Source organism: Perognathus longimembris, chromosome 10 (genome assembly GCF_023159225.1).
Source record: "Perognathus longimembris pacificus isolate PPM17 chromosome 10, ASM2315922v1, whole genome shotgun sequence".
NCBI classification, from domain to species: Eukaryota; Metazoa; Chordata; class Mammalia; order Rodentia; family Heteromyidae; genus Perognathus; species Perognathus longimembris.
In genome coordinates, this window is record NC_063170.1 from 4,118,272 (window position 1) to 4,141,258 (window position 22,987).

Sequence of the window (22,987 nt, forward strand, 5' to 3'; positions counted from 1 at the left end):
TAAGGTTCTGGAACCCCCGGGGAGAAGGTGGAACTCCAGTCGTTGATCTGTGGGGGCAGGAGCCGGTGGATCACGCCTGGAAGCCTGGCTACTCCGGAGGCCGAGGCCTGAGGATCGCGTGGAAGCCAACCAGGGTGCCAACGTCCGCGAGACGCTTATCTCCAATGCCCCACCCGCGAGCTGCAAGCAGAGCCGCGGGCGCGGTGGAGGACCAGCCCCGAGCCAAACAGCTTAGAGGGGCGGATGGACGGAGGCTGGAGGGAGGGAGGAAGAGAGGAAGGGATGGGTGGACGGGTGGGTGCAAGTCTGATGGCTGGGCGGATGGTTGGACGGATGGCCCAAGTGAGGAGAGACTGAGGAGCCGGGTGTGGTGGCTCAAGCCTATAACCCGGCCGCCGCAGAGCCAGAGATGAGGAGACCCGGGGTTCAGGGCCAGTCCGTCTCAACCGACAAGCCGCACGCGCTAGCTCAAACCCCGTCACCCCAGCTACGCACGAGTCCTAGGTAGAAGGGTCGCCGCCTACGGCCAGGTGCCAGCAAAGCCGAAAGACTTTACGCGACCAAGAATGAAGAGCAAGAAAGAGCTGGCCGCATGGTTCAAGTGGGAGAGCACCTACCTGCAAAGCCGGAGACCCTGAGTTCCACCTGCAGTTCCCGGGGGTGGAGGGGGTGACGGGGGTGGAGGGCTCCCCAGCATCTCAATGTCAGCATGAGGGGAGGGGGTGGTGAGCACCCCACATCCTAGGAAAAGGCAGAACCCCAAGAGGCTAACACCCCGGGCAGGCCTCCCCAAAATGTACCTGAGGCCGGGTGCCCGGAGCGCAGGCCTGTGATCCTGGCTACTCCGGAGGCCGAGGCCCGAGGATCGCAGCCGGAAGCCGGCCAGGGAAGAAGAGCCGCGAGCCTCGATCCGCAATCAGCCAGAAGCAGAGGCCGTGGCTCAAGCGGTAGAGCACCGGCCTCGAGCGAAAGGGAACCCACGCGGGGGCCGTGCTCAGGCCCTCAGTCCACGCCCCGGGGCCACGGAACGAAAGGCCACAGAGGGAGAGGTCTGCCGGGGCTGGGAAGCCCAGGGTGGGGCGCTCTGGGCCCCTTCGCCCTCCCGGCCCCCCACCCCCCGAAGGCCTCCACAGCTGGGCCAGGCATCTGGGGGCTGGGCCGGTACCAGGGCTCAAAGGGAGTGTCTGCAAACAGAGCAACGGACTTGGGGGGCAAACAGGGGCGCGGCCGCCTGTCTTTAGGGTGTCCTGTGGGGTGGGGGGGCGGGGGAGGACCGGGGCTGACTCTATCACAGAGCCACCTCTCCCCCCACGCCCAGCTTTCTGGTGGCTCCCTGGAGATGAGCCGCTCAAGGACTTTCCTGCCTAGGCTGGCTTTGAACCGTGGGCCCCGGAGAGGCCGGCGTGGGAGGCGGGAGCCGCAGGCGCCCAGCTGGGGCTCTAGCGTGAGTCTGGGGGCGTCCAGGCTGGGGCTCTGAGGAGGGTCCTGGGACCCGAGGTGGGGGCCCCGGGGTGGGGAAGCCGCAGCCGCTGTGCTGTGCGGAGAGGGAAGCCCGTCTCCATGGCGACACTGACGTCAAAGCCGGGCCGGGAACGGGGCCTCCGCCCCCCGCGGCTAGCCCGGCCCGCCCGCCCCACGCCCGCCCCTCCCCCCGCAGGACGCCCCTCCCCCTCCCCCGGCGGAGGCCGCCTGGGCCGAGCCCGGGCTCCCGGCGGCTCGCGGGGCCTCTGCTGGCTCCTGCGGCTCCTCCCTCGCACTGCGGGCAGCTCAAGGCGCGGGCTCCTGGGTTGCCAGTGTGCCCAGCTCGGGGCAGGCTGGCGTGTGTGTGTGTGGTGTGTGAGCACGCGTGCATGTGTGTGAAAGTGGTGTGTGTGAGCACGTGCATGTGTGTGGTGTGTGAGCACGTGTGCGTGTCTGGTGTGTGAGCATGTGTTTGGTGTTTGAGCACGCATGCATGTGTCTGGTGTGTGCAAGCACACGTGCATGTGTCTGATGTGAGCACGTGTGCGTCTATGGTGTAAGCACACGTGCATGTGTCTGGTGTGTGCGAGCACGTGTGCGTGTCTGGTGTGTGAGCACGTGTGCATGTGTGTGAGCACATGTGCGTGTGTGGTGTGAGCATGTGTGCATGTGTGCTGTTAGCCCACGTGTGTCTGGTGTGTAAGCACGTGTTTGGTGTTTGAGCACGCATGCATGTGTCTGGTGTGTGCAAGCACACGTGCATGTGTCTGATGTGAGCACGTGTGCGTCTATGGTGTAAGCACACGTGCATGTGTCTGGTGTGTGCGAGCACGTGTGCGTGTGTGGTGTGTGAGCACGTGTGCATCTGTGTCTGATGTGAGCACACGTGCGTGTCTGTGGTGTGAGCAGGTGGGCATGTGTGTGGTGTGCAAGCAACGCGTGCGTGTCTGTGGTGTGAGCACGTGTGCGTGTGTGAGCACGCGTGCGTGCCTGTGGTGTGAGCACGTGTGCGTGTGTGGTGTGTGAGCACGCGTGCGTGTCTGTGGTGTGAGCACGCGTGCGTGTGTGGTGTGTGAGCACGCGTGCGTGTCTGTGGTGTGAGCACGCGTGCGTGTCTGTGGTGAGCACGTGTGCGTGTGGTGTGTGAGCACGCGTGCGTGTCTGTGGTGTGAGCACGTGTGCGTGTGTGGTGTGTGAGCACGCGTGCGTGTCTGTGGGTGTGAGCACGTGTGCGTGTGGTGTGTGAGCACGCGTGTGTGTGTCTATGGTGTGTGAGCACGCGTGCGTGTCTGTGGTGTGAGCACGTGTGCGTGTGTGGTGTGTGAGCACGCGTGCGTGTCTGTGGTGTGAGCACGCGTGCGTGTCTGTGGTGTGAGCACATGTGCGTGTGGTGTGTGAGCACACGTGCGTGTCTGTGGTGTGAGCACGTGTGCGTGTGTGGTGTGTGAGCACGCGTGTCTGTGGTGTGAGCACGTGTGCGTGTGTGGTGTGTGAGCACGCGTGCGTGTCTGTGGTGTGAGCACGTGTGCGTGTGGTGTGTGAGCACGCGTGCATGTCTGTGGTGTGAGCACGTGTGCGTGTGGTGTGTGAGCACGCGTGCGTGTCTGGTGTGAGCACGTGCGCGTGTGTAGTGTGAGCACGTGTGCGTGTCTGTGGGTGTGCGTGAGCCCCCCCCCGCCCGCCCCCTGCGGGGAGCAGCACTGGCCGCTGCTCCGCAGTCTCCCTCCTCCCCAGGCGTGTGCAGAGCCCCGGGGGGCGGGGGCGGCGGGGGGGGGGCGGGGGACCACGCGTGCCCTCCCGTGAGGAAGGGCGCTCTGGGGCCCATGGGGCCTGGTTGCCCAGCGACGCATCTGACCAAATGTGGCTCAAGGCCAAACACTGGGGGCCCCGGCTGGGGGGGGCTGGCGGGGGGGGGAGCTGAGGACCGTGGTTCAAAGCCAGCCTGGGCACACAAATCCCAGGGACGCTGACCGCCAACGGATCAGCGAAACGTCAAGCAGAGGTGCAGCTCGGTGGCCAAAACGGGGGGAAGAGCCGAGCACAAGAGGCTCCGCGTTCAAACCCTAGCTCTGCCCAGTGCACATACACAAGTGCATGCATACGTGTGCGCACACACCACACACAGTACTTCCACCTGCTTCGTGGCCAGTGTCCCCCACACCTCGGAAAGGGCCGGTTCTTCCCTCCCTCCCCCCTCCCCGGCTGGCGGAGGCCGCGGCGTGGACGGTCGTTGCGCACGCTCTCCGGCAGATGGCAGCAGAGGGTCTCGAGGAAGGCCCGGCGGGGAGGCCCGCGGAGCCGAGGCGACAGCCGGCTTGTTTGTCACTTTGAGAAATCGATTTTGGCTGGGTATCGAGAGGCGTGCTGGTACGCTCAGCCCCGAGGCCTCGGGCGGGAGGATCACAAGTTCCAAGCCAGCCCGGGCCACAGGGAGAGAGCGTGTAAGTGTGGGGCGGCTGGGCCACTCTGCCAGGTCTCCTCCTCCCTCGCCCCAGGGCTCCGGCACACGCCCGTGTGTACACCGGTTCCACGGAGCTGCCCGCTCCAGACATGTCACACGGAATCAGATAGCGTGTGATCTTCTGTGTCCGGATTCGTGTTCTGTTTTTCTGGCCAGTCCGGGGGCTTGGACTCAGGGCCTGAGCGCTGTCCCTGGCTTCTTTTTGCTCAAGGCTATAGCACTCTGCCACGTGAGCCACAGCGCCCCTTCTGGCTTTTTCTATATATGTGGTGGTGAGGAATCGAACCCAGGGCTTCATGTACACGAGGTGAGCACTCTACCACCAGGCCACATTCCCAGCCCCTACGTCCGGCTTCTTTTGCTCAGCATGGTCTTGAGGTTCACTTGTGCCATAGAAAGAATCAGTACTTCATTCTTTTTCATGACCAAATCCTATCCCACTATTTCCCACATGTATTTACCACCAGTTGGTAGACATTTAGGTTGTTTCTATCTGATGTCAAGTTAAAAAACAAGTCCTGATGTGGCCCCCAGACATTGGTGGCTCACGCCTGTAATTCTAGCTACTCAGGAGGCTGAGATAGGAGCACGGTGGTTCAAATCCTGCCCAGGCAGGAAAGCCTGTGACTCTCATCTCTAGTACAATACCAAAAAGCTAGAAATGGCATCGTGACTCAAAGTGGTAAAGTGCTGGCCTTGAGTAAAAATAAAGCCCAGGAACAGTGCGCAGGCCTTGAGTTCAAGCCCCAGGACCAGCTCAAAACCCAAACAACTGCCCCTCCTGCAACCTGACGTGAAACAGACAGTACATCAGTCTCAAGTGCAGGGAGGGAGTGGCCGTCGGGCCCGAGTTCTGGGCACAGACCTAGGCATGCGGTTTGCTTCGGGTATTTCCAGAGTGGCCGGTCCGCCTCGCACTCCCACCGGCCAGCGCGGTGCAAGAGCTGCAGACGGCTGCACCCCGCGATCTGAAAACTGCCGCCGGTCCTCAGGGGCCCCGGGACCCCCGTCAGCTGCGGAGGGGGGGCAGAGCTACCAGGAGACGGCACGATCCTTAGCGAGGGGCTCCCTCCCTCCCGCTCCTCTTCACAGTATGCTGGCCAGCACCTCCCCTCCCAGACCCCTGGGCGGCGGGGGAGGGTGAAGCACTGTGCCTGGAGCCCAGGGCTTTGGGGGTCGTCCTCCCCGAGTCCTCTTCTTTCCTGGACACCTGTGCTGGGAAGGGAGGTGGGGTGCATGGGGCGGGAAGACAAGGCCGGGACTACAGACACACCCAGCAGGCCCCGGGGTGGTGGGAGACCCCGGAAGGCTGTGTTTAGGAAGAGGGAGGGCAGGAATGTCTTTGGATGCTGACAACCGGGAGGACAGTGGGAGGGGAGAGGGGGCCACGGTCAGTCCTGCACTGCAGATCCCGAGGCGTCAGAAATGTCGAGTTCCCATTGTTGTCGTTATGTTTAATGTTCTAGGTGAATTTCCTTTGGCGTACGCTACGTGGTTACTGTACATGATTTTGGTACACGGGATATTGTATATATGCCTACCTGAACTAGGGAAGGGAAAGAAAAATGAGGGTGTAACAGATAGGACAAGAAATGCACTCACTGCCTTACTATGTAACTGCACCCCCTTTGCACAAAACCTTGTCTATAAAATTGAAGAGGCGCTGTGGCTCAAGTGGCAGAGTGCTAGCCTTGAACAGAAAGAAGCCAGGGACAGGGCCCAGGCCCCGAGTGCCAGCCCCGTGACCAAGGGGAAAACAAAGACGAAGAACAAAGTCCCGGCGGGAGTCGGGGTCCGGGTGACAGGCAGGGTGTGAGGGGTCTGTCACACGTGGGTGGGGGCGTGGCTGGCTAGTGGGCAGAGGCCTCTCCCTCCCGCCCCAGACCCCTGCAGGGCATGCTGGGATCCGTCCCCTCGACCCCCACAGCACACGGAGACCAGCATGGATGAGTCACTTACAGTTTATTTTTGCCTGAAAGTATTTCACATCTCTTTGTACAGCTACGTGACAGTAGTGCGGACCACCAGGAAAAGCAACGGTGCGGGGGAGGTGCTGTCTTCTCTCTTCTGCTTTTTGACTTTTTTTTTGTTGTTGTTGTTTTGATTTTTAAAAATGTTTTTCGTTTCTGCTTCTGCTGGCACCAGGGTGCGGCGAAGTACGAAACTGGGGGAGGGGAGAGTCGTAAACCCAACAGAAAACAGCAACAGAAAACACAACACGGAAACAGAACACACCACACGCACGCGCACACACACACACACACACGCGCACACACACGCACACCCACACGCACCAGGGCGGGCGGGGGAGGGGGGACCTGGCACGTAAAAGTGAATTAAGACTGAAACCCAATTTCGCTCTTGGTGGTGGTGGTTTTTTTTTTTTCTCCTTTTTTTAAAAAAATGAGGGCGTCGTGGGGGGTAATAAAGTCTACCTAGCAAAGTATAAAACGACGAAAGCATGGTTTCATTGAATAAGATTAAATATTTATAAAACAATTACATCGAGGGTGGGGGGGGGCCAGCGGGAGGTGCTGGGGGGGAGGGGCACTTGTGCTAAACCAACAGAAAAAGGGGCTGGGGGGGAGGGGAGGGGGCCCCAAAGAAACCCTCGAGGGGCGTTCTGTACAGAGAGGCTTGGTAAGAAAGAGCCGACTGTTCGTCAAGGACACGAGGTTGGCTTGCGGGGGGGGGGGGGGGGTTGTGGGTGACACGGGACAGGCGGGCAGTCAGGCTGGTGGGGTGCTATCTCTCCTCTCTGAGACCATGCAGGAGGCGGGCATGCGTGAGGTTGCTGGGTCACATGACGGGGGGGGGGGGGCGCCCACACGTCTCGGTGGAGGGCGAGGCTGGAGGGGGGAGGGGACAGTTTCTACGGGGGGGGGCTGGCGGGTGAGGGCTAGCGCCCCTTCCAGATCTGTAAAAGGGGAGGGGGGAGAGTCTGGGTCTTCGAGGAGTGAGTTACAGTAGGGGAACCTCATTTCCTTCCTCCCCCCCGCCCCCCCAAGCCTGACCCCCCACTCGTAAGGAAGCCGGGAACATCGAGAAATCAGAACTATACAGCGGCAGGTGGATGGACAGACCGACGGGGGAGCATCAGCATACAGAACCATTACGAAAAAGCGATTTTCCAAGGAGGGACTGCTGTTGTTTTTTTCTTTTTTTCTTTTTTTTTGTCTGTTTCCTTTAAAAAAATAACAATAACACTAGCACTAACCCGACAGCTGACTGGTTCGTACAGTACTACAGGCTGGGGGGGGGGGGGGGGAGCAGAGACTTCATAAATAACGGCAGGTCCCAGACCCGCGATTTGCCGACGTTTCTTAAATAGGTGCATTATTTAAATCTTATGTACAACAAGAACCACGTTGCATAGCAATGGCGAGGACGCAGGGCGGCGGCGGTGGGAGTCGGGCTGGGCTTTTTGCTGCCTCCAGGAGACCGGCTTCCCCCCCCCCAGCTGGGGTCGAGATGGCGTGGTGGGGGTGGCAGGACCCCCCCCCACAGAACACAAAGGCAAAGGAAATCCCCGCGGGCCCGCCCCCTCCGCAGCCGCCACGCCCTCGTCGCCACGGAGTCCGCTCTCGGTGGGTCGGTCAGGTCAGAGGAGAGCAGGCGGGGGCCGGGCGCTGCGGACCCTCCCCTCCCCCCGTCCACCCCCGCGGCCGGAGCCCGGGCGGGCCCGGCGCCCACGCTCCGCGGCCACGCAGGCCCCGCAGGCCGCGCTCTGCCGCGCCGTCCTCCGGGCCGGGCCTTCACCAGGCTTCGGTGTAGCGGACGTCACCTCCTTCAGGTTTGGGAGCTTGGCCTGCGGGCGACCGGAGAGGCCTCGTCACGCCCCCCGCGCGCCCCACGGGGCCCAGGCCCGCCCCGCGGGTGCCCCCCCCGGCTCCCGCGCCCGCCCCGGACCCGCCGGCGGGCTCTGGGGGGAGGCCCGCGTCCCGGGACCCGCCGGGGCTTCTCGGGGAGGCATCCAGCTCTGCGGCCTCGGGGAGCCCCTGGCTTCTCCCCCTCACCCAGGGGAGAGGGCCCGGGTCGTTGGGGGCCCCTCAGGCCTTCGGTCCCGGTCTCCTCCCCCCGCCCGGGCCGCGGGGCTGAGGGGGGCGAGCGCCCACCTTCAGGTCCTCGTAGGTGTCAGCCGAGAGCTTGGTGCTGTTCATGTTCAAGCTGCAGAGACTCTTCATGGCTGCACGAGGACAGACGGGGTGAGCGGCTGCCCCTGGCCTCTGCGGGCCGCCCCCCCGATGGCCAGGCCTCACCGCACACCTGCCCGCGCCCGCCCGGCCCGGCCCGGCTCCGCGCCCGGAAGGGCCCCTCCTGCCGGGCCCCGTCTCTAGATTCCCTGAGCTGGCTGGGACCAATGTCCCCCCGGGACCCGCCCCACCAAGACCCCCCACTCCCCAGACTCCAGCCCGTCTCCTGCTCGCCCGGATTCCTTAGGGAGCCGGGCTGGGGATGGAGGCTAGACCACCCCCTCCCACTTTGTACTCTGGCACTGGGGCGCAAACGTGGGGCCTGGATGCTGCCCCTGGGCCCTTCCGCTCGAGGCTAGGGGTGCGCTGCGGGGGCCACAGCTCCCCTTGGGGCTGTCTGGTGGTGGATGGGAGGGAAGTGGCAGAGGCTCTCGGCCCCTGGCTGGCTTGGAGCCAGGGTGCTCACATCTCGACCGAGTCGCTGGGATTTCAGGCGTGAGCCGCCGGGGCCTGGCTCTGGCTGTCCCTGTTTCTCTGGGGGCTCCCCGGGGGCAGCCCCCCCCCGCGGGGCACTCACAGCTGAGGGCCAGCAGCCCGGCGTCGGTGACGGGGGTCTCGCACAGGTTGAGCACCTGGAGCATGGTGAGGTGTTCGGACAGGAGCCGCAGGCCGGCATCGCCAAACTGCGGGGAACGGGGAACCCTCACTCAGCCTCTGCGGCGCGGGCGCGGGCGCCGAGCTGTGCCCCCCACGCCCCCCCGGCCCGGGCGTTTGGGGGGAGGGGCGGGGGGCGGGCACCTGCGTGGACCACAGGTTGAGCTGCTTGAGGGAGGGCAGCTTGATGAGGTGCTCGGCGCAGGCACTGGTGACGTTGGTGAAGGCCAGGCTCAGGTTCTCCAGGTTTCCGAAGGAGCCGGAGCTCAGCAGCCGGGCCAGGTCAGCGTCCTGCGGGGGGGGGGGGGGGGGGGGCAGGGGCGGGCTCAGGGCGCGGCCAGGGACCGCCGCCGTGGGCGTGCACGCACGTGTCTGTGTCTGAGCGCACGCCGGGAGGCCGCCCTGGCTCCGATACCCGCGGCGGGAGGCAGCGCCCAAGGGCAGCACCCATTTCTCCTGCCACTCCCGACGGGCTTCACGCTGGGACCCCAGAGCCCCGAGTAGGTGGGATGAGAGGTGGGAACTACGGGCGCCCGCCAGCCCTGACTTGGTGAGGCTGCTCCCCGGCTGCCCCCACCCACAGCTACGGGCAGGCGGGAGAGCGGACACGTGGAGGTGGGAGGCCTTTCTGGAAGGAGGGGCACGCTCTTCTCTGCCTCCTCCTCCCTCACGCTGGCTGGCCCTCGTGGTGCCGTCTCCTCGCTGGAGCCCACACTTCCTCCGGGGACAACGAGCAAGGGGACAGGACAAGCCCCGGAAGCCCGGGAGTGGCCGCGTCAGCACCCAATTGCAAGGCCGAGACAAGCGCTCCGACGGTGAGGTGCGTTACGTGCGCGTGCCACGTAAGCCCGCCTTCCGCCACGCTCGCTGACGGTGACTGGCGGCCTACCACTGGCGCTGTGTGCGTGCATGTGTGCGTGCGTGCGTGCGTGCGGTGCTGGACACGGAATCCAGGGCCTCACACAAGCTACGCACCACACCCGCCGCAGCGCCCGGCTTCGTCCCTTCTCCCTGGTTCTCGCCTCCCTTCCCGGACCCCACGCGGCCCTGGCGGAGCCCCCAGCCCCCGAGACCCCAGACTCACCGTGGACTTCGAGGGCAGTGTTAGCCTGGTGGGCCCGCCTTTCCTTTGCTGTGGGGAAAGCGGAGAGGGTATCGGGATGCCTGACAGCTGCCCGGCTCCACCCGGCCCCACGGGCCCTCGCCCCCAGCTCCCGCGGCCCCCCCACTCCCGCGGCCCCCCGACTCCCGTGGCCCTCCCTCCCGTGGCCGCTCCCGGCGGCTGGAAGCAACATGGCCACAGGGCAGGGATGCCGCCGTGTGGAGACGCGATCCAGGGAAACACCGAGCAGTGACACCGTGGTCACTCCGTCACTCCACGAAGGGGCCTCCCCCCACCCCCCCGGCCTGTGTGCACGGACGTGTGTGCACGGACACCCTTCGGTGGAGAAGCAGGTGCAGCACCGGGCGGCGGGGTGAGAGGGGAACCGGCGCGGCAGGCGCCCCGCGAGGGGCGTGGGGGAAGCGGGGGGCGGGCGGGCTCACCAGCTCCTTGAGCTCCCGCTGCCGGTCGCACAGCTGCTCGTACATGCGCTTCCCCACCTCCGTGCTCTCCAGCGTGGAGATGATCTGCAGCTGCGTGTCCTTGTTGTCGATGATGTTGTACTCCAGCATCAGGCAGAGGATCTGGGTGAGCCGCCCGCGTGTCACACGCGTGCCCCGGGCGGGTCGACGCGCCAGACGCACGTAGGGGGCACCCCAACGTCGCGCTGGGACCCCGCGCCCCACCCTCCCGCGGCCTGGCCGGCGGTGCTGGCTGCCGCACGGCCGCGCGGGGACCCCGTCCTCCCGCGCTCCGCGGGGCTCTGGGCCCGGGCAGGAGGCGGGGCTGCCTGCGGGCCCGGGGGGGGGGGGGGGGGGGCTGTCCACGGCGGGTCAGTGTGCAGGCCGGCCCTGTTCCCGAGACCCTTTGCGGTGATGGCGCCCCACAGGACCTCCCTCCTGAGGCCTATCAGCCGGACACCCGAGCCAGCCAGCGCCCGGGCACCGGGCTCGACACGCTTCCCGCAACAGCATGCGCCTCCCGTGCCCAGGTCCACGGTTCAGCCACCCTGGCCTCCTCCGAGCTCCTCCCTGCTCCTCCCTGCTCCTCCCTGGCCCGCGCCATCTCTGCATCTCCAGTGCTCGGGTCCTGCTTCCCGGATAACTGATGGGTCTCGCGGCCTCGCGGTCGTTTCCACGGGAGGCGTGTCCCTTCGGCCCCCCCGCCCGCGGCTCCTGTTCCCCCAGCTGGGGCAGAGCCGTCTTTCCACAACTAGCTTGGTGACTTATAGTACTTGAACTCAGGGCCTGGGTGCCGTCCCTTAACGTTTCGCTCCAGGGCTTGAGCCACAGGCTCCACGTCCAGATAAGACCCTCGTGGACTCTGCGCCTGGGTTGGCTGTGAACGACACTCCCAGGCTCCTGCGTGGCTGGGGTTACAGGCATGAGCTGGAGAGTCACTTCCACAGGCAGGACGATGGACGAGCGGTAGATGCTGCCTGACTTCCTGGCTAAGCTGGCAGGCAACACTGGCTCTGGCCCTCTCTTCTGGGGCTGGGGGGACTCGGGGTGTGGCAGGCAATCAGAAGGGCGAGAGGGAGCGGCGCGGGGTGAGGGGAGGGGCTGGGGGCTGTGCTCTCCCTGGGCCACACGGCCCCAGCTGTTCCCGTTGTGGCGGCTGGGCGTCCTGTGAGACCCCCGCCTCAACCCGCCGTGGGCCAGCCGAGCCCCAAGGGGGAGGCGAGCGAGCACGGCGGAGCCCGGCGCCCCGTCCCCTGCGCGTGGCCAACGCGCGGGCGCGCTCGTGGCAAGTCGGGGCGCAGGCTCACGGTAACCCCGCCCCCCCGCCCGCGCAGGGCGCCCTCCCCCCGCCCCCCCGGCTCCCCGCCGGCCCTCACCTCCACCATGGTCTGGTTCCCCCGCAGCGCCAGGAGCATGCACGGGCCCAGCTTGTTTTCCGCCAGGGACAGCAGGAATTTTTTGGTCTTGTAACAGGAGCCCATGAGGATGTGCACCTGCGGGGCGAGAGGGGCGCGGTGAGGGCGGGGCGCGGTGAGGGCGGGGCGCGGTGAGGGCGGGGCGCCGGCGCATGGGGGCCGCGGAGCACGGCCAGCCCCCGTGCAGACGGCGAGGCCCCCGGGGCCCAGCTCAGCGGCGGCGGCGGTGTGGAGACCCCGCCCCGCGTGCACGGCCCTCGAGTGACGTGAATGCGGGGGACCACGCCACGGGCACCCCGGCAGGCAGGCAGGCAGGGGTGGGCGCAGCAGCCGGGGCTGGCGAGGGGCTGGCAAGTGCCCGGTGGGCCCCGGGAAACTTCTAGAGACGGGCGGCGGCGGCGCACCACCGTGGCGGGGCGAGGGGTCGCCGAGCTGGACGCTGACGCGTGTGTCTCGTACGGCTCCCGCCAGGCGCGCGGTGAGCTCCGGGGGCCGTTTGCCCGGACTGCCCGCCCCGTGATCCAAGAACCGGAGGGCCTGCTCCCTCCCGGGCTGTGCGTGGGGGCGGGGGGGTGCCTTTCTTCCTGGCATGTGGAGGACGGGGAGGCTAAGGTAAGGGGGACCCTGACCTGCTAGCAAAGCCGGGGAGACCTCCTCCCTCACACACAGTACCAAGGCCCTCTGTCTGGCCCAGGGCTCGCTTCCTCCTCCTGAATCTCCATGGAAACAACACATCTCCATCTCCATGGCAACAACACATCTCCAGACTGTGGCTGCCTGCTTCCTTCCCTGGTGATGTTTCTTTCACTCCATGGTTAACAACTCTAGCATACACACGGATTCTCTCAGCTGGGAGGCTGCCGGCTCCCGAGGGCTCGCACACAGCGAGCCTCCGCCTGGAGGGGCGGGGGGCTGGGGGCGTTGCCGTGGTGAGGCGGTGACATCAGAGGAGAGGCGGTCCAAGTGCTCGGGTGGGGGGTGCTTTGAGGGGGCACGGGGTAGGGAACCCTGCGGCAGCGGGGGAGGGGTTCTGAGAGTGGGGAGGAAGCCCCCCACGCGTGGGCCCAGAGGCAGAGCCTGTCTCTAATGATGGCACGACGGTCGTCCCCGCACTCGCTACGGTGACAGTGGGGATGAGGCTCGCCGAGCCCAGGCCTCTGGAGCCCACGCACGGGCCGGCACGGAGCCCGCACCTGCCGCGGTGCGGAATCACTGTGGCTCCTGGAGGGGTGGGCTCTGTTCCCTGCTGCACGGATGCGGGGGTGGGCGACCACCCGGGGGGACCGGCTGGCGGACGGGCGGATGGTCTACGGCCCGAGGCCGGGCCAGGCCGACCCCCGTTTCCTGTCACGTGAGCTTGGAGGGACCCTCACTGAAGGAGCGCGTGGAGCATCCCAGCTGCATGCTACGCTCAGGGGCTCGGCACGGGACACGCGGGCGCTCGGCGGGCGGCGCCGGGGCCTGGGGCTGCCCCGTGTGTGGGATGGGGGGCGCGGCGGGCGCCGGGGCCTGAGGCTGCCCCGTGTGTGAGATGGGGGGCGCGGCGGGGCGCCGGGGCCTGAGGCTGCCCCGTGTGTGGGATGGGGGGGCGCGGCGGGCCTCGGGCTGCCCCGTGTGTGGGATGGGGGGGCGCGGCGGCCGCCGGGGCCTCGGGCTGCCCCGTGTGTGGGATGGGGGGCGCGGCGGGCCTCGGGCTGCCCCGTGTGTGGGATGGGGGGCGCGGCGGGCCTCGGCTGCCCCGTGTGGGATGGGGGGCGCGGCGGGCCGCGGGCCTCGGGCTGCCCCGTGTGTGGGATGGGGGGCGTGGCGGGCCGCGGGGCCTCGGCTGCCCCGTGTGTGGGATGGGGGGGGGGCGCGGCGGGCCGCCGGGGCCTCGGGCTGCCCCGTGTGTGGGATGGGGGGGGCGCGGCGGGCCTCGGCTGCCCCGTGTGTGGGGATGGGGGGCGCGGCGGGCCACGGGCCTCGGCTGCCCGTGTGTGGGATGGGGGGCGCGGCGGGCCACGGGCCTCGGCTGCCCCGTGTGTGGGATGGGGGGGCGCGGCGGGCCTCGGCTGCCCCGTGTGTGGGATGGGGGGCGCGGCGGGCCGCGGGCGCGCGTACCATGCTGGCGAACAGCTCTCCGTCGTCGTCGCACGCCACCCCTCCGGGGCTGTAGAGCTGGAACCAGCCGTCCTTGCCGGCCCGCACGCTCAGCAGGCAGGAGTGGACCTGTCGGGCGGAGACGCGGCCCGGTGACACCGGGACCCCAGACCGGCACGGGATCACGCCCACCGGCCGGGGCGGGCGGCTGGGGGTGTGTTTAACTTTGCTCCGCCCTGGGATTCGCGCCTACAGAATTCACCGGGGGGAAACTGGAGCCCCCCCCCCCCCCCACGCCAGGGCACCAGGGGCTCCTCGGCTCGGCGGCCAGGCGCTGGCATCTCCCACGCAGCCCCGGGCCAGGCCGTTTCCTCTCCTCTCTTTCCTGGCCCAGGCCCCTCTCTCCGCGTTCTGATGACAGCTGTCGGCTGAGGCTGAGTCTCGGGGTGTTTGTGCAGGCCGGCCTCCAGCCACAATCCTCCTAATCTGCGCCTCCACGTCTGGCAGGCAGCCGCCTTTCCTACTTCCCAGTGAGCCCACAGACCAGCCAACACTGACGGACGTGCTTTCTTCACAGAAATAGGGAGCCACGAACTATCAACGGCTAACTCAACAAATACAGCAGAGAATTTAAGATAACCATTCTAGCTTCACTGATGAAAAAAAGAAGGGGGAGGGGAGAGAAGAAAGCAGGAAATTGCCAAGGGCGGGAGGAGAATGGGGCCCCCGTCCAGGGAACCCGGCCCTTCCTAGTGCTCAGTGTCCTGGGGACCCACGTACGTGTCCCTGGCCCAGAAATTTCCCTTCCAGTAGCTGCCTCTGCCCCTCTGTTCTGGGAAGCTGCTGCCCCCCCTTTTATTCTCTCAACTTCAAGGCTGGCTGGCGCTTGGCTTCTGAGAATCCATCTTCACCCATGGTAAGGAATGACTGGGCTTAAAGAAAGGGACCGTGGCTGGGACCAGCCTTCCGAAGCCTTTCCCGGTCACATGGAGCACCGCTTCTAGAACCAGTGTGAGGCTCACCGTGTTTTAGAACTAGATTCTTCTAGAAGCAAGCTTTGTGGTGTGGCTTCAAGAGACCACATGGGAACCACGAAGAACGCTTGTTCAAAACACCGATTCCAAAAAAAAAAACACAAAAACCCACCGATTCCTCGCCGGTCAGCCGGGGTGCAGTGACCAGGCTCACGCCGGGGGCGGGAGCTGGGGACACGGCAGGGCCTGCTGGAGCCTCCCCTCCCCCCCGACCGGGCTGTCCGTGGGGTCCGCATGCATACATTTGTCCACCTCCGAAAGGGGGCAATTCAACTGACAGAAAAAGGGCCGCAGCCGGGGGGGGAGGGCCTACACGCGGGCTTCTGGCGAGGGGATTACGAGAACGCGCCCCCGCCCACACGGGGACAGGAGATCACGTCTGCTCTGCCCGGGGAGCGGGGCTCCTCGGGGACCTGTGGCCACGTGACCCGGGGCGCCGGGACCGCCTCGGACCGCCTCGGAAGCCAGGCACCCTGGGCTTGGGCCTCTAATCAGCTACTCGGGAAGCAAGAAGCCGGCCCGGGCAAGCAAATCTAAGAGACTCCCATCTCCGACTAACTAGCAAAAAGCCTGAGGCTAGAACCGTGGCCCGGGTGGTAAAGCGCCAGCTTTGTGTAAAAACGTGAGAGCACAAGGCTCTGGGTTCAAGCCCCAGTGCCTGCAGCAAAAAGGAGAAAAGGAAAAGGCCGAGGCTCACCTCCTGCCGCGGGTCTTCTGCAAACCTCTGTATCACGTACTTCAGCTCCCTGGAAGACAGGGGGCAGAGCCATCACAGGCCTGGGCACGTGGCGGGGGCCAGGGGCACCACAGGGCTGGACAGGGCCGAGGTGCATGTGGTGTTTCCAGGGGAATGCCTGGCCACGCGTCGACTTGGGGGGGGGGCGGGGGGGGACTCAGAAGGGGCCGCCATGGCCTCCCACAGACTGGAAGGAGGGTGACCTCGGGGTAGGGACGCCAGGGCCCAGAGGGCGAGGAGGGTGCAGCCTGGGTACTCACTTGGTGAACTTCTCGTGTGCAAGAGCTCTGCAAAGAAACAAAGGGACGGGGCGGTTAGCGGGGCCGCCGCTCGGCTGGGGTTCCGGTTTCCCCCCGGGAGTCTAGACTTTGTGTCGGATTTGAAGAATGGAGGGGAAGTTGAGAATGAGATGCTGACATTTTGTCCCTGGTCTAGGCTCCAAGACAAAGATCTCCTTTGGTGCGGGGAGGGTTGCCGTGACGTAAACACGCGGAGCCGCCACCAGGCCACATCTGTCAACAGCAGCGGGGCTAACCCGGGTGCGTGGCGCGCTGGGGCGCGCACGGCGTCTGGGGACCCAGGTGTGTTTGTTAATTGTTCCACAATTAAGGCACGGCCACGCTAATTACTGGCGCGCATCAGCAGGCAATCAGGGACCGTTCTTCCAGGCGCACTGCATCACGGGCCTGTCCAGCGGGCCCCCGGGCCTGTGGGGACGCGGCCGTAGCCTACGATACTGCAGCCCTTGCGACACAGAAGCAGCTCTCAGGAGTCGGATTTCTCCGGTCTCCAGTCCCGGGGGCCTCCAGGGACCTGGCTGGGCCAGCAAATGGGGCAATTACTGGGTGTAATGCCCTCCTGGAGGGGCCGCATTTCATAAACACGCTCGTTAATGGGCTCGGAGAGAGCCCGGAGCGGCCTCCTGGGGCCCTGGCTTCTTCCAATCTATCAAAACAGAGACCCGGAGGTGGGGGGGGGGGGGGGGTGCTCCTCAGACAAAGCCCTCCGCGGGCTCCCGGGTGCCCTGTGAGGAACTCAGTGTTGGGAAGAAGGCCAGCAAGGGGAGACAGGGGGTGCATTTCTGCCAGCTCCAAAGTGGAACAGGAACAGATGATAGTAAAAGCCTTCAGCATTTCACCGCCCAGCATGGCAGACTATTCCACACGCATTATGGGGTGCTGTGGGGTTTTTTGAGACACTACATAGTTCGGCTGGCCTGAAAACGCCACCTCTTCCTGACTCAGCCTTCCACATGCTGGGACTGCAGGTGTACACTACTATACCTGGTGCATTGCCTTTCTATTTTTCCTCTTTATTGTCCACCTGACAGACAAGCGGGGCGAGTGTTATTGTTCCCCTGGTTGGGTGGGGAGGGCCGGCTGTCTGCGGAGCGCAGTGCACCCCCAGGACTCTGCCCGGAGGCCTGGACAGCGCTGCTTTTCTGAGGAGCCCCCGAGATGGGCCACATCTCCCTTCTGTTGGCTGCTGGCCGTGGGGTCCCCCCTTTGTGACATGGTGTGTCTCCTGAAGGACAGCCCCGGCGAGGGAGGTCTCTCCGGGGCGGGGGGGGCGGGACGGGGGACACTCACTCTTTGGGGAATGGAATGGGTTGAAGCAAGCTGGCCAGGGACGGTCTCCAGTCATCGTAGTCAGACCTAGAATGAGACAGGGTGGTGGTGAGGGGGGGCGGTGGGCAGGGAGAGCTCCCCGCGGGTGGAAGAGCCTGGCGGAGCTGCGTGGCGGCGGCTCCGCCTCCCTCCCCGATGGTCAGCGACGGCTCGGGGAAGCCTTGTGCTCTGCGTTTGCCCTGCGGCCTCGGTGCCCACCAGGACACGGGTTCTCCCATGGCTCCCCAATCTCCTAGCTTTGGGGCCTCGGCTGGAGTGGGAACGCAGGTAGAGTTGGTTCCTGGCCCAGCCCGGCCCCTCCCAGGACCCTGAGGTAGGAAGGGACGGCCGCTGGGTCAGCCCCCGGGGGTCACAGAACTACCCCAGCGCTCTCCACTCCCCCGAGGCAGCTGGGAGGGCCTGGCCTCATCCATGCCGCCCCACGCTGGATGCCAGCCTGGTGGGCGGCCCAGGGCAGTGTTCAGGCACGCTAGAAGGTGCTGGCGAGCCTGCCCAGCACTACGAGGTGGCCGTCCTACCTGGGGCGGGACAGGGGTTGGGCCAGGGGCAGATCTGTCCAATGGCAGGGAGGAGGGCCGACTCGGGGTCCTGTGACCCTAAGCCTCCTTTACATCCCAGGTTCCAATCTGTGTCCTCCTCTTCCAAGGAACCGTGCTGACGTCTGTCCTAACTTCCGTCTGACGGTCACGCGGTTTTAGCGCTCCGGGCAGTCTGCTGTCTACGCGCCACTGTACATCTAAGTTGCCTTGTGCTAGCCTCAGGACAAACGCTCGCTGTGGTGACCAACGCCCAGAGCGAGGGGCTCTCCCCACCCTACCTTCCTGCCCAAGAACCCACGAGAAACACTGGCCTCGGGACAGACTGCGCTGGAGGGCGCTGAGGAAAGGCCCGGAGGCCGGAAAGCCTGGCGGCCCGAGGTAAGTTACGAGAATGACACGATGCACCGACACCAACCGAGTGTGTGCGGGGCCGGGCCCGGGAGTGCGTGGAGAGGGCGTGTGGGCCGCACCGGCCAGGCCGCGAGGACCCCACGCCGGGCCTGGGGAGGCCCGGACCACAGGGCTCTCCACCGGGGGCCCGGGCACCGAGCTCGCCTTCCACAAGCTCTGCGGGCCACTGCAGCTCCCCGCCCCCCCCCACCGCAGTCCTCCGAGGGAGGAAACCCAGATGCCGCCTGTGGCTGCTCAGCTGGTCGGCCACGCCGCCGCCGCATCACGCTCACGTGGAAGCTTCTAGCAATCCACACGCGCGCGACCCCTCTCCTGGTTTTGCCTCTCTCTCCGAGTGCCGTTGCTAAATCAACGTCATGCCCTCGGCACTGTCGTAGGACAGGAAACACACCTGCGGGCACCACTGTGACCCCGGGCTGCCGGTGTCCCCTGGGGGCGGGGGCGGCGGGCGGGGGGGGTGTGACGCTCCTGGTTAGGCCCGGCCTGCATCTGCCGCTTGCGCCTCTCGTGCCCGAGCGTGTGGCTGTGGTGTGGTGCAGGTGCACGAGTGCCCAGACCCTCGAACCCACGACACTCACTCTCCCACCTGGGCACGCTTCCATACACCCAACCTTTTCCTTTCTGCCGGTCATGGGGCTTGAACTCGGGGCCTGGGCGCTGTCTCTGAGCTCCCTGGCTCGCGGCTAGCGCTCTACCGCACGGAGACGCGGCGCCACTTCCGGTGTTCTGGCGTTAACCGGGGGTCAGAGTCTCAGGGACCTTCCCGCTATGACCCTCAGATCTCAGCCTCGCGGGTGGCTGGGGTGACGGGCGTGCGCGCTGCCGGCGCCCGGGGGCCCCCCACGCCCACCCCGAGCGTGCAGATCCGCCAGCGCACCCCCGGGCGTGCCCACCCGCCGGCGAGCTCCCCTCCGCGGCCGGCCCGGGGGCGGCGGCGGCACTCACAGCAGCCTGAGGATCTCCACGTAGCAGCCGAGGGTGCGGTCGGCCTGCGGGCCCAGCTCGATGTTCATGGTGCTGCACGCGGGGCTGACCATGAGGCAGTCGATGAGGTTGGGCTCGCTGTCGCTGCCGGCGCTGGCCGTCAGCGCGGGCTTGGCAGTGCTGGTGCGCTCCACCTCCACGTGGACCTCGCTCGAGGCCACCACCGCCGACTTGAGCCGCGCCTCCGACAGCGTGGCTTCCTGAGACACCAGGTCCGGGCTGGGGGTGCAGCAGGCGCAGGGGTAAGGTGGGCTTCCGGTCGCACGGCTGCTGGCAGCCGTTCCGGATCTCCTTGAGGCTGGGGGAGTTGTCGCGGCTGGGAGGAGGGGGAGAGGGCGGTGAGCGGGGGCCCCCCTCACTCAGAGGGGGGCCCGGTAAGCCCACCTGGAGCCCTCACGCCTGTAACCCTAGCGACTCAGGAGGCTGAGATCTGAGGACCAGGGTTCAAAGCCAGCCCCGGCAGCAAAGTTCAAAGACTCTTATCTCCAATGAGCCACCAACGAAGCTGGACGTGGAGCTGTGGCTCAGGGGGCGGCGCGTCAACTTCAAAGGGAAAGACCAAGAGACGGTGCTCAGGCCGACTTCAAGCCCCGGAACCAGACGAGAGAAGCCAACGTGGAATCGCAGGCCACGACGCCCCAGTGCCCGGGAGGTACAGCACCAGGGGCCGAATGCCTCCCTGCCCCGCTCCGGGGCGGGCCTGACGTCCAGGCTGCCAGCTAGCAGGCCACTCCCCCCTTGATGCCACAGGGTCCCCCAGACCTGCTGGACACTGCTCAGCACTTCACTGAGACAGGCCTCCCATGGCCCGTTCACAGTTCCCGAACCCCACAATTCGGGGGGGGGGGGGGAACCTTAGTGCCCGCCCCTCCCCCATGCCCTCCAGCGGTCGGTCGGAGGAGTGGCTCTTGCCCCGGTGGTATCAGTGGGTGGAGCGCGCCCTACATGCGGGTCAGCGGCAGGAGCCCTGGGTTTCCTGGGCCGTGCCCCCACACAGGTGACCGCCACCATCCCAAGGAGATGACGGGGAGAGAGCAGCTCAACCCCACAGCGCTGGGTCACAGGCCAGATCTGCCCAACCCCAGCCCTTTCCACCAGTGGGGTCTTCGCAAACCCCCTAACGCCCCAGAAAGTCCCCTTCGAGTTCTTCCCGCCACTGGCATTTCCCCCTGGATGCCCCACCGCCCCCCCCCCCACTCGGCGTCTCTGGGTGAGGCCGGACGGGAACGAGTCCCAGGAGGGTCGAGGCTGAGACCCTGGGCACCGCGCTGTGATGGCAAGCAGTGTGGCCTTCCCGGGTCCTTCCCACCCGGGCCACGTGTGTCCTGTGCCACCGAGGGCCGCAGACGGGCCAGGGTGCGAGGCTGGGTCTGGCGCGTGACGGGGGCTCTGTGGAACGGCTCCAGGGACCGTGCGCACAACTGGAGTCTGCGTACGGGGAGGGTCGAACTCGTTCACACCTGCCCCCGGCCAGGGCTGAGCCCGGCCCACCGAGCGAGTGGAATAAATACACTTTAAACACTGCTGGGGAAAAAACAACCCGCCGGCTAATACGGAGAATCTCTGGCGAGTGGGAAGCTGTGTGTGGTCTGGGAGGCGGGGCGGCTGCAGTTCTGCTCAGACCTCATCTGCTCCCCGAACGCCCACACCCCATCCCTCCCCCCACCCCGTTTTGCCACGGCTGTGCCTGGGAGTGGATTCTTCAAGGCTGTTTTGGCTCGAGAGCTGCGCTAACCTGGGTCAAGCCGCCTGTTCTTCCTGTGTGTGGGTACACCGTGTGCTCGCTGGGAGCACGGTGGGGGGGGGGGGGCGCCTGGGGACACAGCGGCCTGTATCTGGGTGGGACTGACCAATGGGGTCCAGGGAACCCGAGTCTGGGGACAGCTGGGAGAAGGGAACAGCACCAACTGAGACCTGAACTCCTCGGGGGCTGCTGAGCCTGGCGCTGAGGCTGGACTGGGTGACAGTGGCTGGGCTGGTCCTGTCCACCCCAGGCCTCCCTCCCCTCCCCCCCACAGTCCCCGAGGGCCTGCCGGCAGCCCATCCCCCTCCAGCAGCAGCCAGGGGGAGGCTGCGGAGAAATGGCACCCAGCCTGCTCTTCCTACTGAGTCCTGCTGAAAACTCTGCCACCCCGACAGTGCGGCCCGGCTACACCGTGCGCGTGGTCCCCAGCCCAGCTTGCCCATCCCGAGCCTGCCCCGGCCCCGGGAGAGCTTGGGGACCCCAGGTCCGAGGAGCTCGGGACTGCTCTGCCCCTCCCTGCACACGGACCTCCTGAAGAGGGAAGCATGCAGATTCCCAGGCTGGTTTTCTGCTTGTTTTTGTCTTCAGACAAGGTCTTGCGATGGAGCCCAGCTGGCTGGAACTCATCACTGTCTGTGCCTCCGTGGGTTTCAAAGTGGCAGGCCAGGTGCTTGAGAGCCAGAGGTTTAAAACCAGGTGCCCACCAGCAACTCTGCACCCCCGGACCCTTGCATGCACCGCTGCCTCTGCCTGGGTCACCCCTCCCTGCCTTGGCCTCGCTGGGAGGCAGGAGGGGCCCGGCCTCCTTGCATCTCCTCTCCCTGAAGACCCTCCAGGTCCCCCACTGAGCAAGGCATCTCAACTGGGCCTCCAGAGCTCGAATCAAGGAACCTACCACGCCAGGGCCACCCCGATGACCAAACGGCAGCAGGTGGGGCCCTGGCGTCTTTTCTCTTTATTCTTTAGAGCTGTAACCTGGGGAACGCTGAGAAGTACCTAAGAACCCCGTCTCCGGGCAGAGTGCCGATCTTGGTGCTCGCCGACGTCCCTGCATGAGTGCGCCCACCGCCGGGGACCTGCCGATCCCATCTGACTGCAGGGCGGGAAGAGCTGCGCTTCCCAGGGGAGCGGGGAGGCCGAGGACCCCCGGCGTGGGCTCTGCTGCTCTCGGGGGCCCTCCTGCAGCGGCACGTGCCAGGGACGCTCTGCGTCACAACGCCGTGAGTCTGGACGTTGCTGGCACCCCCTGGGAGGAGACCCATAAACTCCCTGGGGAGCAGGGGCCGGAAGACCCTCCCGGGGCCCCACCAGAGCCACCGCCGCCCTGGCCTCCATTCGCTATGACCCCACGTCACGCTTCTGCCGCCCTGAGTCTCCTGTGACACGAACTCCACAGGAGAGCCGCAGCATGGCTCGGGCCCGAGTGCTCGCCCCGCTGGCGCCTGTTCAAGCCCCGGTTCCGGAGGTGACACGGGGCGACACCGTTGGAGCCTGGCTAGTGACACTCAGCGCCGTGCCTGGCTTGCCGGCTGCGCCGGGTCCTTTGTGCTCCCTGTCCCGCGTCCTCTTTGGAGTTTGTGTATCTGCTCTACGGCCGTGGGACACGTGACTCTCGGAAGGTTTTAGCTTGGGGCTATTAAAAGTAAGGCTGCTATAAACACGTGCGTGCGTGTTTATGACACACAGACCGAAGATACACAGAAGCCGACAGGCTAGGTCACCGGGCTCAGCTTTCCACTCGGTTTTCTCAAACCTTCCCAGGCGGCTCTAGAACACAGCGGGGCGGGGACCGCATGCCGGGGCGCATCACTGTACACCCCCTCTGGCTCCTTCCACGCTTACCCCACCGCTTGGGCGGTCAGGGGCTGCCGTCAGCTTCAGTGCTGGTCAGCAGGCCCAGCAGAGACCCAAGCAAGGGGGAGGGTGGGGGGGAGGCTCCTCGTCATCTCTGACCTGACCCCGGGGAGCCCTGCTCAGGTGAAGGAATGGCTTCTTGCTCCAGTCCCTGCCCGCCCCTGCCCGAGGCCTCCGAGGAGCCGTGCGCGCGTGTTAGCAGAGCGTGCCCGGGCAGCGTGGTCCCCGTGA

General features: G+C 66.1%; 1 protein-coding gene across 1 annotated transcript in view; it reads right to left on the bottom strand.

The window, feature by feature from the left end:
- Positions 1–7,662: 7,662 nt before the first annotated feature.
- Positions 7,663–22,987, bottom strand: part of LOC125358139 (c-Maf inducing protein) — a 139,244-nt gene continuing 123,919 nt past the window's right edge. Inside the window, 14 exon segments of the mRNA XM_048355048.1 lie at positions 7,663–7,706; positions 7,709–7,730; positions 8,038–8,108; positions 8,693–8,798; positions 8,914–9,060; positions 9,854–9,901; positions 10,315–10,455; positions 11,709–11,825; positions 13,848–13,955; positions 15,558–15,606; positions 15,857–15,883; positions 17,186–17,251; positions 19,120–19,382; positions 19,384–19,474. Coding sequence (XP_048211005.1) covers positions 7,678–7,706; positions 7,709–7,730; positions 8,038–8,108; positions 8,693–8,798; positions 8,914–9,060; positions 9,854–9,901; positions 10,315–10,455; positions 11,709–11,825; positions 13,848–13,955; positions 15,558–15,606; positions 15,857–15,883; positions 17,186–17,251; positions 19,120–19,382; positions 19,384–19,474 — 1,285 coding nt within the window. The 3' untranslated portion in view covers positions 7,663–7,677.